This window comes from Sinocyclocheilus anshuiensis, unplaced genomic scaffold (genome assembly GCF_001515605.1).
Source record: "Sinocyclocheilus anshuiensis isolate Anshui unplaced genomic scaffold, SAMN03320099.WGS_v1.1 scaffold668, whole genome shotgun sequence".
Lineage (NCBI taxonomy): Eukaryota > Metazoa > Chordata > Actinopteri > Cypriniformes > Cyprinidae > Sinocyclocheilus > Sinocyclocheilus anshuiensis.
Window position 1 is genome coordinate 737297 of NW_015557097.1, and position 12803 is coordinate 750099.

The window sequence follows — 12803 nt, forward strand, 5'->3', positions numbered from 1 at the left end:
CAAGATAAGCTGAAAGGCTAATAGGTTACTGTGTTACCTGTACCGCGTGTGTGATTGGTTGGAAACGCGACACTATGACCTTCCCGCTGCATGACGCAGTGAAAGTAAACAGATTCAAGGCTTGACAAATAATTGGAAATCATTCTCCGAATGAACCATGTTTAGGAGTCCAGACTGTTCTACGTGTGTCTTTGTACACTGTATATACTTAGTAAGTTACCCACATAAGATGTACAGGAACAAACATGTCAGGGAGAGTAAGAGCAAACAAGTTACACATAAGTCTTGACACTTTGGTGAAACAAGAAATTGACATTGAAATATTGCTTGTCATGAGACAAAGTTGTGGACCCAGACACCCATTTGTGTAAAATGTGATTTGAACATGTGGTTAGACTTATTCAAATCACATGTGAAAGTTGACTAGTTTATAAAAGCAAAAAATATTAAATTTGTATGCTATTTTTGATATGATCTTTTTAATATCCTCCTTCAGCACTACCATTATTAACAGGTACTGAAAATAAAAGCTTAACATTTTGAATGATTCACTGTTGAGCATAAAAACATGACACCAGCAACACACTTCTCCCTGACTCACCACAGTATGTAAATGTGGTTTAGCATTTCTGGTAGGGGTGGGTATGAGGAATCGGCTGTGTGGAGACTGGTTCTGTTTCATTCCTCATGACCGCCAGAGGAGGAGCTAAGCACTAGTGGATAATCGCAGCGTCAACTAGGTTGAGAAAATACAAAAACATGTCGGTGCCCAGCCTCTTTTCGCTTCTCGCTTATTATAGGTTGTTTATTTATTACATAAGTACATATTATATTTGATTGTTTGTGTCAGCGATACACTGTGCTTCACAGTACTATCCGGTGACTGGTCTCGGCTACACATAGGTAGCATTTCCACTGCAAACCTAATATAATTTTTTTGTGCTTTTTGTTGCATATCACTGTTGTGCTTGTTAACGTATGCCACTCGGTAATATCCAAAGGTAAGTTTGGTAAATTTACGTGTGATTCTGAGTCTGTTTTCAAGATTATAACCTTCTGGTTCTATCCGAGGATTTTTTCGTCAACCTCCAGGGCTGGAATTAATACAGTTTTAGTTCATGGCTCATGGTTTGCTTATCTCCGACTATCCACAGAGTTGCAAATTATCTCTGAACACACGTCTTCCCGATGATGGACACGATTGCTGCCTTTCTTGCTTAGGGATTCAGCATCTAAAAGAGATTTTGACTGATCCGTGTTTGCATTTTGAGAATGTTATCGATGTCTGAGAGACAGCTTAGCCATGCCGAACTGGATCCTAATTCGACTGCTAGACTTGCACAATATGACTCAGCCCCGCGGCTGCCGCGCATCAGTGCTGCTGGCGCTCTGCCAGCAAAAAAAAAAAATCAGAATCAGCATTTGCTATCGAAGACCATCGCTACTCTGTCTTAGGAAATGGCAGAGCTGAAACGTCTTCTTCAATCTCTACAACCTCTAGTACCAGCCACGCCAGCAGACAACACACCAGGAGATGAGAGTGTTCTTCAACATCCAGATCTGGATGCCATTTGATTGAGTGCATCTAATTCGCATTTCCATCATGGTCTCATGGTGTTGTCTGCTGGCGTGTCATGCAACCCCACCAACAGGATTTCTTTACCAGCCTGTCTGCTGCAGGTGGATCAAGCGAAGCGGATGGTCTGTACATTCATCGGGCATATGCCCATCTTCTTCAGATGATACTTTATCAGTTTTACAGATAGCAGTGGCATGTTTAGGGTTCGACAAACCGCTTGTTCAGCCTGTTCAGACCAACAGGCAAACCTCTGATGCTAATGTATTTTTCAGGCAAACCTCTGATGTTAATGAGTTTACTATGCCACCATGTAAGGACTTTGTGGCAGAATTCTCCAGTGCACTCCCAATAAAGGAGGTCAAAGACAGCCCGTACGCTAGCTTCAATGGCCGAGGCTGATTCCATTGGAGTAGGGCGGGCACCTGAGATCGAACAGCCAGTAGCAGCATTGGTGGTATCACCTGATGAAGCACTAAGAGGTAATGTATGCTGCCCAAGTGCACAATGTGGACATACTGACGCATTGTTGAAGAAGACATATGAGTCAGTAGCCTATATAACTTGAGCAGAAAATACTATCTGCCAGCTGCTGCTTGCTTGCAACACCACCTTAGAATCATCGAATGCAGACCTTCAGTACCTCAGTTCCCTCAGACTGCTCTGTTGGCTATGGGACATATGACTCGTGAGCTTGGGACGCTCTCAGCGACACTTCTAATATCTCTGCGCCAGGTATGGCTTGCTCAGGTAAGATTGCCTGACGATTGTAAGAAGATGCTGAGGGAACTGCCAATTATGCCAGGACATCTTTTTGGCCCCAATGTATCTAAGGTATTAGAGAAGAGAATGAAGTTGTCTGAAGCCACACGACAACTGACTCAGGCCTCACAGGCACCCTCTTTTAGGATGGTTTCTTCAGCTTGTGTCCGGACATTGAAACCCTGGAAACGGTTGACATTTGGGCCGGAGTACCACTAGGAGTTGTGTGTTCTCTTTGGGAAGTGATAAAAACCGATGCTTCAATAGGATGGGGGGCAACGTGGAACGAGAGGGGGATCAGCGGTCGTTGGTAACCAAAGGAAACCTTGGAGCATATCAGTGTGCTGGTCAGGTCCGACAACATATCGACAGTGTTTCACTTGAATCACCAGGGCGGAACCAGGACTCTTGCATCCTTACGGTTAACTTGTAAAATCCTCAGGTGGTCTCAGTATCAGCTGGCCTCATTAAGAGCAGTTCATCTCCCAGGATCAGACAATCAAGTGGCGGATGCGTTGTCCAGGGATCTACTGTCCGGGGGGGGAATGGACACTTCACCTGGAGGTAGTACAGCTGATTTGGCAGTGGTTTGGCAAGGCAGAGGTCAACCTGTTTGCCTCAGAGCTGACTACTCATTGCCGCTGGTGGTTTTGACCATGGCTTTGGATTTGGCCACTGGGTCCAGTTCACTGTCAGAGGACTGTGAGCCAGTGGTAATTCATACTATTGGTAATTCTAGAGCTCCTTCAACTCGACAAATTCATGCTGCTCTTTGGAGGATATTTTATTCCTGGTGTGGGGATCAAGGAGTTGATCCAATTCACTGTTTTGTGCCGCAAGAGATAAAAACAAACAAACAACAATTGTTAGATAAAAACAAAGCGGCATCTACTTAAAAAATTTGTGTTGCTGCCATATCTGCTCATCATGCCCCAGTTGATGGTTCTTCCTTGGGGTCTGGAATTGAGCAGTGTAAGAACTGAAAGAGTGCTACAACAGAAACTAAACCCTAGCCCAACCCCTAACCAATTAGAAAGACCTTTATCAATGCCTTTCGGCCCGCCTTAATCTTTCACCATGCCCACTGCTCCAGCCGGCAGTTATCCCTACTTGGAGGATTCAGGGGTCATTCTTCAACCTAACCCTGCTTTTCTTTCTAAAGTTTTGTTACCGCAATTTTTTTGTGAAAAAAAAAAAAAAATTGTGAATCAGTCTATTCATCTTGCTGCTTTTTAAATGCCCTCATCTCCTTCTAATTCCAATGGGAGGGCTCATCTTCTGTGTCCTGTGCGTGCTTTAAGGTGCTGTTACATCTACAACCTCTTTTAGACAGACAGATCAATTATTTGCCTGTTATGGTGAGGTACGTAAAGGCATGCCCTTGTCCAAACAGAGACTGTCACATTGGATAGTCAAGGTAATAAAAATGGCATATAAGCATCAACGAACGACCCTTACCTGTCATTCTACTAGGGCTGTCTCTTTATCTTGGGCCACTTTGCGGGGTGTCTCCTTGGCAGAGGTCTGCGCTGCTGCTACCTGGTCTTCTCCATATACCTTTGCACGATTATATAAGGTCAATGTGGCTGCTTCCCATGATGTGAGTTCTTCAGTCTTTCTGGAGCAACCTTGATGATTCCTCATGACTGTGTTGGTATGTGTCATCCACTAATGCTTAGGAGGAATGAAACAGAATGCTAGTTACGCATGTAACTGTGGTTCTGTGAATTCTGGATGACCACCAGGGTTCGTCACTCGGAATGCACGAGAAGTGTTCCAATGCTGGGCACCAAGCTACTGCGGTTTATATCCTTGTGGCTCGGTCTGTCACGACGTGACCTTGTTGACATATTTTCTCGACCTATCTGACATTGTGATTATCCACTAGTGCTTTGCACCGCCTCTTCCGGTCATCCGAAATTCACAGAACCACAGTTACATAAGTAACTAGCGTTACCATGGTACCAACAGTTGTGTGTGTGATGATAGTAGTATGATAGGCATGCATGATGTGCTGGACCAAAAAAAAAATCCGATCCATGGAGGTCCCACCTCACACAACTTGCAAGATTTATAGTACCTGCTGCTCATGTCTCTGTGCCAGATACCACAGGACATGTTCAGAGGTCTTGTGGAGTCCATGCCTCAATGCATCAGAGCTATTTTGGCAGCACACAAAGGACCAATATTAGGCAGGTGGTTTTAATGTTGTGGCTGATCAGTCTATGTAGGCCTACAAGGATTTAAATATGTGTATTTTTTTGATACTGTAGATTGAAATTAAAATATGACATTAACTTTGCAAATTCCAAAGTTTCCAAACAGTGCTGTTTAATTAACAAATTCTGACTTTTAATTAGTAACCAGGCGCCTATTGTATCCGTTAGTTTTCTTAATATTCATAATTTGTTTTCATTATATAAGCCTTTGTATTTGACCTGAAATATTTTTACTTGCATTATTGAAATAAAAATAATTTTTAATTTATGTATGAATTTATGCATATATACAAGACTTCTTCCCATACAGGAGCTCTGTTTGCCCCAGCCAAACTTGTTAATACTATACGTTAATCTGCTGTATCAACAGATACAATCTGAGGTTCAAATTAGTACAACTGGTTTCTTTATTTAGTTAATAATTTTTTATTTTTGCTATATTAAGTATTTAAAATCATGTTTCAGTTTCACTAAATCTGTGCACTTGTGCTTCACCAAAAAAATTTAGTTAAATAAATCAACAAACCTTAACCTACCAGTGTTTCCATTTAAAATGTCATCAAAATTGAGTCAAACCTTTATTTGAGGTTCAATAAAGATTTGTCCAATGTTATGTAAAAACATTGTGTAAATTTACTGGGATGTGAACATTTCATAATTGCAATATATAAATGACCAAATTTTATAGCTGGTGTTTTGGCCCAAAATGTTTGTCAAGGCATTGCATAAGAAATGGTTTCAACAACAACTTCTGACTGAATACAAATAAAACAATAACATTTAGCTTAAAGAGCACGATGAAGGTTACCAAGCTGTAAACATTTCAATTAAAAAATAAAAATAACATATCTGAAACACCATCACAGTAGCCCTTAAAAGTATAATCATTCTTTAGACAGATCTACAAATATACAGATCTGACAATTATACACAATTTCAGTGCAGTTAAAATACCAGATCTCTCTGGAAATAATCTGAAACGATCAAAGGCTGTGTGTGAAGTGAACAGTGAAGGAGACAAAGAGAAAAGTGTGATTGTACACAGTAAGAATGACTTCTTACATGTCATTTTAAACCTGGATAAACAGAATCAATGACAAGACCACAGCTGGAGAAGCTTATAGTTGATCTGCAGTTCTTCACTTAGAGTCCATTGATGCTGCCACTATGCCGTGCTGTCTTAACTGGGCTCCGATCATCTGATTCTTTGATTTCCATTCTTCCATCTGTGTGTGTAGGTGGAGGAGAGACATAAGAGAGAGACAGACCAACTGTATGAGCAAATGAAACAGCGTTGTTCATTTTCTTTAAAACATTCACACAACATAAAAAAAAAAAGTGCAGAACTGATGGATGCATGACTTCAGAAGTACTATTAGCAGCAGCAGCAGTTGTTGTGGTTATAGTGGAAGCTGTGGTAGCTGGTAGTCATCATGTACTGTTCATTAACAAAGTATTTGATTCCGAAAATATGCTTACAATGTAAGTTTTATCAAATGAATGAATAACTAAAATGTTCAGAACGCTCTTTCATTTGAAGTGTCTTGCTGTGGCAGCTGAAATACCTCGTTTGAGAAGCTGATTGTCCATCCTCAGTCTATCTACAGCATTTAGTTCCTCTTCCAGTCGTGCATTGCTCTGACGCAGCTCTTGAATATAATCACACGCTTTGGACAAGATCCAACCTTTACTCTGCACAGAAGAGCAGAAGACAATCTGAGGCAACATTTCTAATTTTCATTTAGTTTAACTAAACCTTTTTGAAAAACAAAAATAACTAAAAGTAAAACTGATAAAAAAATATTAATCTAAACTATAAAGACAAAAAATAAATAAAAATGACAAACACAAAATTACTAAAATTAAAAAATTAAAATGAAAACTAAAATAAATAAAAATATAAATAAAAGAAATAATAATTATAGTATCCCCGTTATACTACAAAAATACTGTACATTATACCTTTGAATAAAATGCTCAAACTGGACACTGCTGGTGGCTTGTGCTAACTAAGCTTACTTGACCATTCTTGGTTGCATCCACATTGCAGTCAGGGATTGTTTTGGAAAGCTGGACAATCCAGTTGTTGATCTTGTCCCTCCGTCTGCGTTCCACTGAGGGGGAAAAATGCTTACATTAAGACAGAACTCAACGACACATTTAAAGATCTTTTTCAGTCTAATTTGAAATAAAGCAGCAATGATTAGATTAGGGGTGTAATGGTTCAAGTTTCTTATGGTTTGGTACATACTGCGGTTTTGGGGTCACCATTTCGGTATGGTTCGGTATGGGGGGGTAAAGGGGAGTATTAGTGGTATTAGAAATCTCAAGAATAATTTACTATTTACTAACAAAAAATAAATAATTATAATAATTAATTAATTTGCCTTAAGTTTTTTTAATTACTAAAAAAAGATTATAGATAATAAATAGAAACTAAAGCACAAAATTATAATCGGATTACAATTAATGTTCTTAAAAGGAATAAAACTCAGGGTAAATTTGATGTCTGACAACAAATATAGTATATACTAAAATACATATTTCAGTTAACGTAATTGCTCTCCTTTCTGATGCGCTCCATCGTGCAACGCACATTGTTAAGTCTTTTAATTAATTTAAAGGAGACATATTATGCCCCTTTTTACAATATGTAATATAAGTCTCTGGTGTCCCCAGAATGTGTCTCACCCTTGTTAATCAGCTATCATTTCCCTCTGATTTTAGGAATAAATTATGGGTAGGGTAAGGTTAGGTTTAGGGGTGGGGATTGGGTTAAGTCTGTATTTTTGTACAGTAATGTTGAGGTTTACGATTAATGTTGACAAAAGATGTTGATCTAGGAACATGTCTTACTTGGCAAAATCACGGCAACCCTGCGCCATTACAGCTCGTACCTGCTAAAAAAAAAAACATCTGTTTTGGTTCTCATTATCATGTTTATCGCACTGAAATCATGCATTTTAAACCATACGAGTTTAAACTTCTGATATACGGTATTCTGAGAGCACACATCCGAAGCACACGGAAAGAAAGCGGCTGTCACAGCATGTGAGTACTAAACTAAGTTCTCATTAGGGCCTTTCGCACCGCGGGAACCTTTTCGTAGTACCAGAACTAATTGTGGATCTACCCACTTTTTGGCGTTTTCGCACCACCGGAACTGGGTGCGATTTTAGTACCGGACTGCCTTTTTCGAGAACCAAATTAGCTCCTACTCCGGAGCAGGGTCTAACCAGCACAACTGGTACTAATCGTGACGTAAGTAGACATTGATTGGCCAAACGCGTATGAAAACGCCCTCACCTGCCATGATTTAAAATGCTGTGTAAACATACTGTAAACATTGTGTCAACTTATTTCGCAAGTGGAGAACAGCGATGGACGGACACTGAAGTGCAGGCACTTGTAGCAAATGTAGCACTGCCAGCAACCCTTTAAATGGTACTGGGAAATAGCTCGCGCAAAATCATCCTAGTACTTTAGTACTGTACATTTAGTTCTGGAACTAAGGCCCTAATCACACACGAGTTACAAAAAACAGTCGGTTATGTCTGTGAAGGTAAACGGCTGGGAAATAAATCGCATGTTTATTTTAGATCTGTGTGGCAGCAGCAATATACATGAAATAAATCAATAAATCCACTGCTCTCTTGTCTCCTCTGAGGCTGGGACTGTAAATAGTGTTCTGTGCTCGTCTATGAAGCCAATGACAGAACAGTTAGCATGTTTTGCTCAAACTTTCGCCATGGCATTAGAACTAGTACACCGTTGTCACTTGCGAAATCACAGTAATGGCACCGTGGGTGGAAACTGACAGATTAAGGGGCGGTAATATTATAATGAGATCCCTTTGCCACATCACCAAGGGAGCAAAATCAGACGCGCTCGTTTTCTCAGACGCTTGCAGAAAAAGGCGTACCAAAACAAAGTTACTAGGTTAATCTTTTTCACGTTTCCTTGGTTGGTAGATGCACTGGGGACCTGATTATAGCGCTTCAAACCTGGAATAGTCAGATTTTCATGAAATGTCACCTTTAAGACTCGATAGCTGATAAAAACAAATTGTTTGCAAAACAGAAACAAGCACATTTAAGTTCATTATATTTACATAATGTCAAATCCATTGGAAATTAATGTAATAGTCTGGGTGTCTAAAGTTTCTAATGACTGCAGTGAGGCTGATCACACAGGATGAAGCTCAAATCATAAATGAATCTAGAGATCCAAAAAACGTAATATATTTGTTCATATAACAACATTACACAACAGCTAAATTTAAGAGATACAAATGCGTATCGAACCGAAGGTGGCGAACGGTACGGTTCGGTCTTTTACCGAGAACCGTTGCACTCCTAGATTTGATAATGAGGTGGAGCTGCTGATTTCAAACAAAACACAGAATAACCTTCATTGTGTTGAACCCTCCGCTTGTCATCCCTGGAAGCACGTGGTGTTCCCGATTTACTGTGAAGAATATAGGATTTGTTGAAGAAGTTGAAAATAAACAGATTACTGTGATTGGACATGTGGCTTTATGTATGTTATATGAGACGACAACCTCTGCTGTGTTGAGGCTAGAACGTCCAGAGGCGACATCATTACATAGAGTTGACCTGCAAAAAAAGGAATAAAGGCAAATGAATCTAAAAACTACATAATGTTGATATAATTGCATCATTCGATATACAATATAAGTAAAAGCGGCTAACTTTAAACTTTAAGCTAAGGGAACTACTTTCATAGAGGAAATCCATCACTCTATCACATTTCTGCAACAAACTATCAGAATAACCAGAAACCACATTATGTACACTAGCGTTTTGGGTTGGTAAGATTTTTTTAAATTATTTGAAAGAAGTCTCACCAAGGCATTTAATGGATTAAAATACATTATAAACAGTAAACATGTGAAATACTATTACAATTTAAAATAACTGTTTTCAATTTAATTTTTTTATTTTCAAATTATTATAAATGATAATTTATTCCTCTGTTGCAAAGCTGAATTTTCAGCAGCCATTACTCCAGACTTCATTGTCACATGATCCTTCAGAAATTATGCCGATTTCTTATCAATGTTGAAAACAGTTAATATTGAAACCATGCCACTTTTTTCTAGGATTCTTTAATGAATAAAAAGTTCAGAAGAACAACCTTTATTTGAAAAATGTCTGAACATTTTGTAACATTGCAAGTGTCTTTACTGTCACTTTTGATCAAATATTATGTATCCTTTCGAATTTAAATGGTAGTGTAAATGTAATTTGGCATTACCTGAAGGGGTTGGTTGAGATAGTACCGAATCAGCTGTGTGGAGATTGGCTACCATGTTGCTGGCATTTGTGTCAGAGATGGTGGCAGGATAGTAGTACTGAGTTTCAGAGGTCTCTCCCTCTAGACTCTCAGACTGAGAGATTACAGACTATAAATACATGCATACAAGCACCTACTAACACAACCACCTCTTCGATATAAAAAGGTTTCAGCAACAAGCTCAAATTTCTATTGCTGTTAAAAACAAGTAATACCTGGGTTACATGTGGCATTGTTGCCTGTGATGCTGTGGGAAACCCAGTCACCACACTGACTGCTGCAGCCCCATCTGCCTGTCCTTCTAGCTGCCCGTCAGCCAGGTGGATGACCCGGTATGTTACCTGAACCATGTAGGTCAAGGGTTTAATCATCATATGTCATGATCTAGATTTACTATGCATACATGTGCCACATACCTGCTCCCGTTTCTTCCGTTTTTACAAGATAATTGATTTGCTGATCTGTGGAGAATGCGGCAGCTGACTGGATGGCTGTGATAGCCAGTGGGTCATCTGCTGTTTCAGCAACACCTGGTAAAGCAGCACATACAGGTTATTGTTTAGTAACTCCTAAAAAAACTGGATATAAATTTATCATGTCAATTTCAACATGAAGTTATCCGATTTTGATTTTTTTGTGCAGATGAGAGGTCAAGTATTTGATCAGCAATCTCACTGATGTTGAATGTAGGGGTGATCATCATCATCATCATCATTTTTCCAGTCATGTCCTGGCTGGGATTTCTAAATTGCCTAAAATGTCAGGGTTGTACATTGCCTAAAATGTACAGTCCTCATACATTATATGCATGTGTATTTGCATTGCTTTGACCATTCTTTGCTTCTTCTTGCATGTCACGATTAGTCGATCATGTACAATGCCTGCACAGTATTGGTCTTTTCAGTCATAACCTTCATCAAGTATGAAAACAATAGGAAAATAAAACCAAAACCCATGCATTTTAGGCAATTTAGAAAAGAGGACGCATGGTCACCCTACGGAATCTACTGATGGTTTTTTTCTTGCTAGAGAAAATTTGAAGTTTGTTCTTGGTGTGCAGGTACTGTATATAGCACTAGATGGTGCTATATAAAGCGCTAAGCAGTCACAACTAAACTGAAACTAAAGACTGACTGCCACCCAAGCATTTTTATATTGTTTATTTCCCTAAACACACTATGACCCAGAATGACAAAGGAACTTACGGACAGTTCAATTCAAACATCTCACCGTCTTGCTGTATGGGAGAATCTTCAGGATCATGACTTTTGGGTTCTCTAAACAAACATGCATAAATAATTAAGAAATGTATAATTATAATGCTAGATAACTATAATTATTAATAAATGTTTATATTACAATATATTAAAAAAGCAGTGTTTAAAATTAACATTACAAAAATCATATAATAACTACATTAACACTTGCTTTTTCAGATGATATAAAATAATTTCAGATAACACTGTAGGAGTGCAGATTTCAACAGTATGATGAGCATAAGGTGTGACTCAAGTATGATACTGAAGGTGGAACTCACCTCATATTTTTAAGAAAATTAGTGTCTGGGCTTCAGCTTTGTGGTCCTCAAACGTAAACATTGACTGCAAAAACGATACGATACGAACAATAGCCAGTAACAACAGGAAAGCAAAGGAGCACATTTGATACCTAGACCTTGCACAACTGGACTTGCGTATATCCTGCTCTTACAATTGTCCAACAATTCAAAGCAGGTATTTATTTATTTAAAAAGTCCCATCACACCGTTGTGTTGAGAAACCGCCCGCAAAGCTACACATATTAGCGACTAACTTGGCAAAAAGCAAAACAAGAACTGACACAAATGCCTTTAGCATTTGAGCTATGCAAAAAAAGATGGGTGAAAACCATCCCGCAAAAAAAGTTTGTATCTATGACTAATCCATATTATCGCGCCCCCCCAAAAAAAATTTCCTAGTTACATTTATTAATAGTTACCCGTTTGTCGTTAGCAGCAAACGTCGAAGCGACATATCCTTTCTGCGCATGTGCAGCAGACGTTCTAGTTTTTAATGTTAGTCACTAGAGGGCGCCATACACAACAACGTCATTTTACTTTTTGTGTACTGAAGGAAGTTTATTATGGCATGTTTATAAGGCTGAGAAACAAATAAACATGTTAAAATATGACATCACACCAACATATGATCCCACTATAAACTTTATAAAACATCCAAGGTACATAATTTTACATGGTATTTAAAGGACATGCATCACATGACAGTGTTTATGACATCAGCATCACCCAAACCAGTGCATAAATATGTTGTAATTGAAGGTTCTCTCATTTGAATATGTTCTTCTCTCATCATTTCTGAGGAAGGAAACACACAGATTTCATTAACTATTATTTTTGTTGTAGTACAAGCTAGAGGATTTATCATTTGGTTTTAGGCAAGTGGTGTTGTACCGAGAGATTCATTCTACACTCAGAGAAGCTCTGACAATAGTGGCAAAGTGAGGAAAGTTAGCAGGAGTGCTGCTCCACTGTGCTGCATGACACACCAGCCAGAACAGGTCTGAAGCTTACCTGGAAAGAAAAACAACATAGCAGCCCAATCAACATCTGTCAGTCACTGATTCATTACAATAACAGTCAAATAAAAAATGCACAAAAACAACTAAATAAGTATGTTTCCTTGCCAATTCCAAGCAATTAAGTTGATAATTATAATTAATTTACCAGTGCAGTTGCAAAATCTACTTAGTCAATATAAATATGCAATGCTATTTTATTTAAGGGAAAAGCAATATGTAATAAATGTTAATGTTGTCTTACTCTTGTCCACTACTGCAGTGACTGGCACTGGTGTGGTAGTTTGTTTGATGAAGCAGGTGTAGTTTTTGGGTTTGTCATCTGACAAACCTTTCAAATACAGCTTACAAATGTT

The 12803-nt window shown here is 38.8% G+C and overlaps 1 protein-coding gene across 1 annotated transcript; it reads right to left on the reverse strand.

Moving 5' to 3' along the window:
• Window positions 1-5125: 5125 nt before the first annotated feature.
• On the reverse strand, window positions 5126-11912 carry LOC107677444 (upstream stimulatory factor 1-like). Its single transcript, XM_016472346.1, has 10 exons — window positions 11851-11912; window positions 11104-11150; window positions 10292-10403; window positions 10089-10218; window positions 9835-9967; window positions 9119-9173; window positions 8966-9024; window positions 6577-6671; window positions 6123-6249; window positions 5126-5785 (listed from the first exon to the last, which is right to left on the reverse strand). Exons 1-10 carry the CDS (start codon window positions 11898-11900, stop codon window positions 5697-5699), a joined length of 897 nt encoding a protein of 298 aa, XP_016327832.1. The 5' UTR covers window positions 11901-11912; the 3' UTR covers window positions 5126-5696.
• Between the last annotated feature and the right edge of the window lie 891 nt (window positions 11913-12803).

Excerpts from the sequence above, each read along its gene's own strand:
- LOC107677444 (XM_016472346.1), bottom strand. The coding sequence starts at position 11,900 with ATGCGCAGAAAGGATATGTCGCTTCGACGTTTGCTGCTAACGACAAAC. Across the intron at positions 10,219-10,291 it reads AAAACGGAAGAAACGGGAGC|TCAGGTAACATACCGGGTCA; the intron begins AGGTATGTGGCA and ends GACCTACATGGT. Across the intron at positions 9,025-9,118 it reads CTAGCCTCAACACAGCAGAG|TAAATCGGGAACACCACGTG; the intron begins GTTGTCGTCTCA and ends TATTCTTCACAG.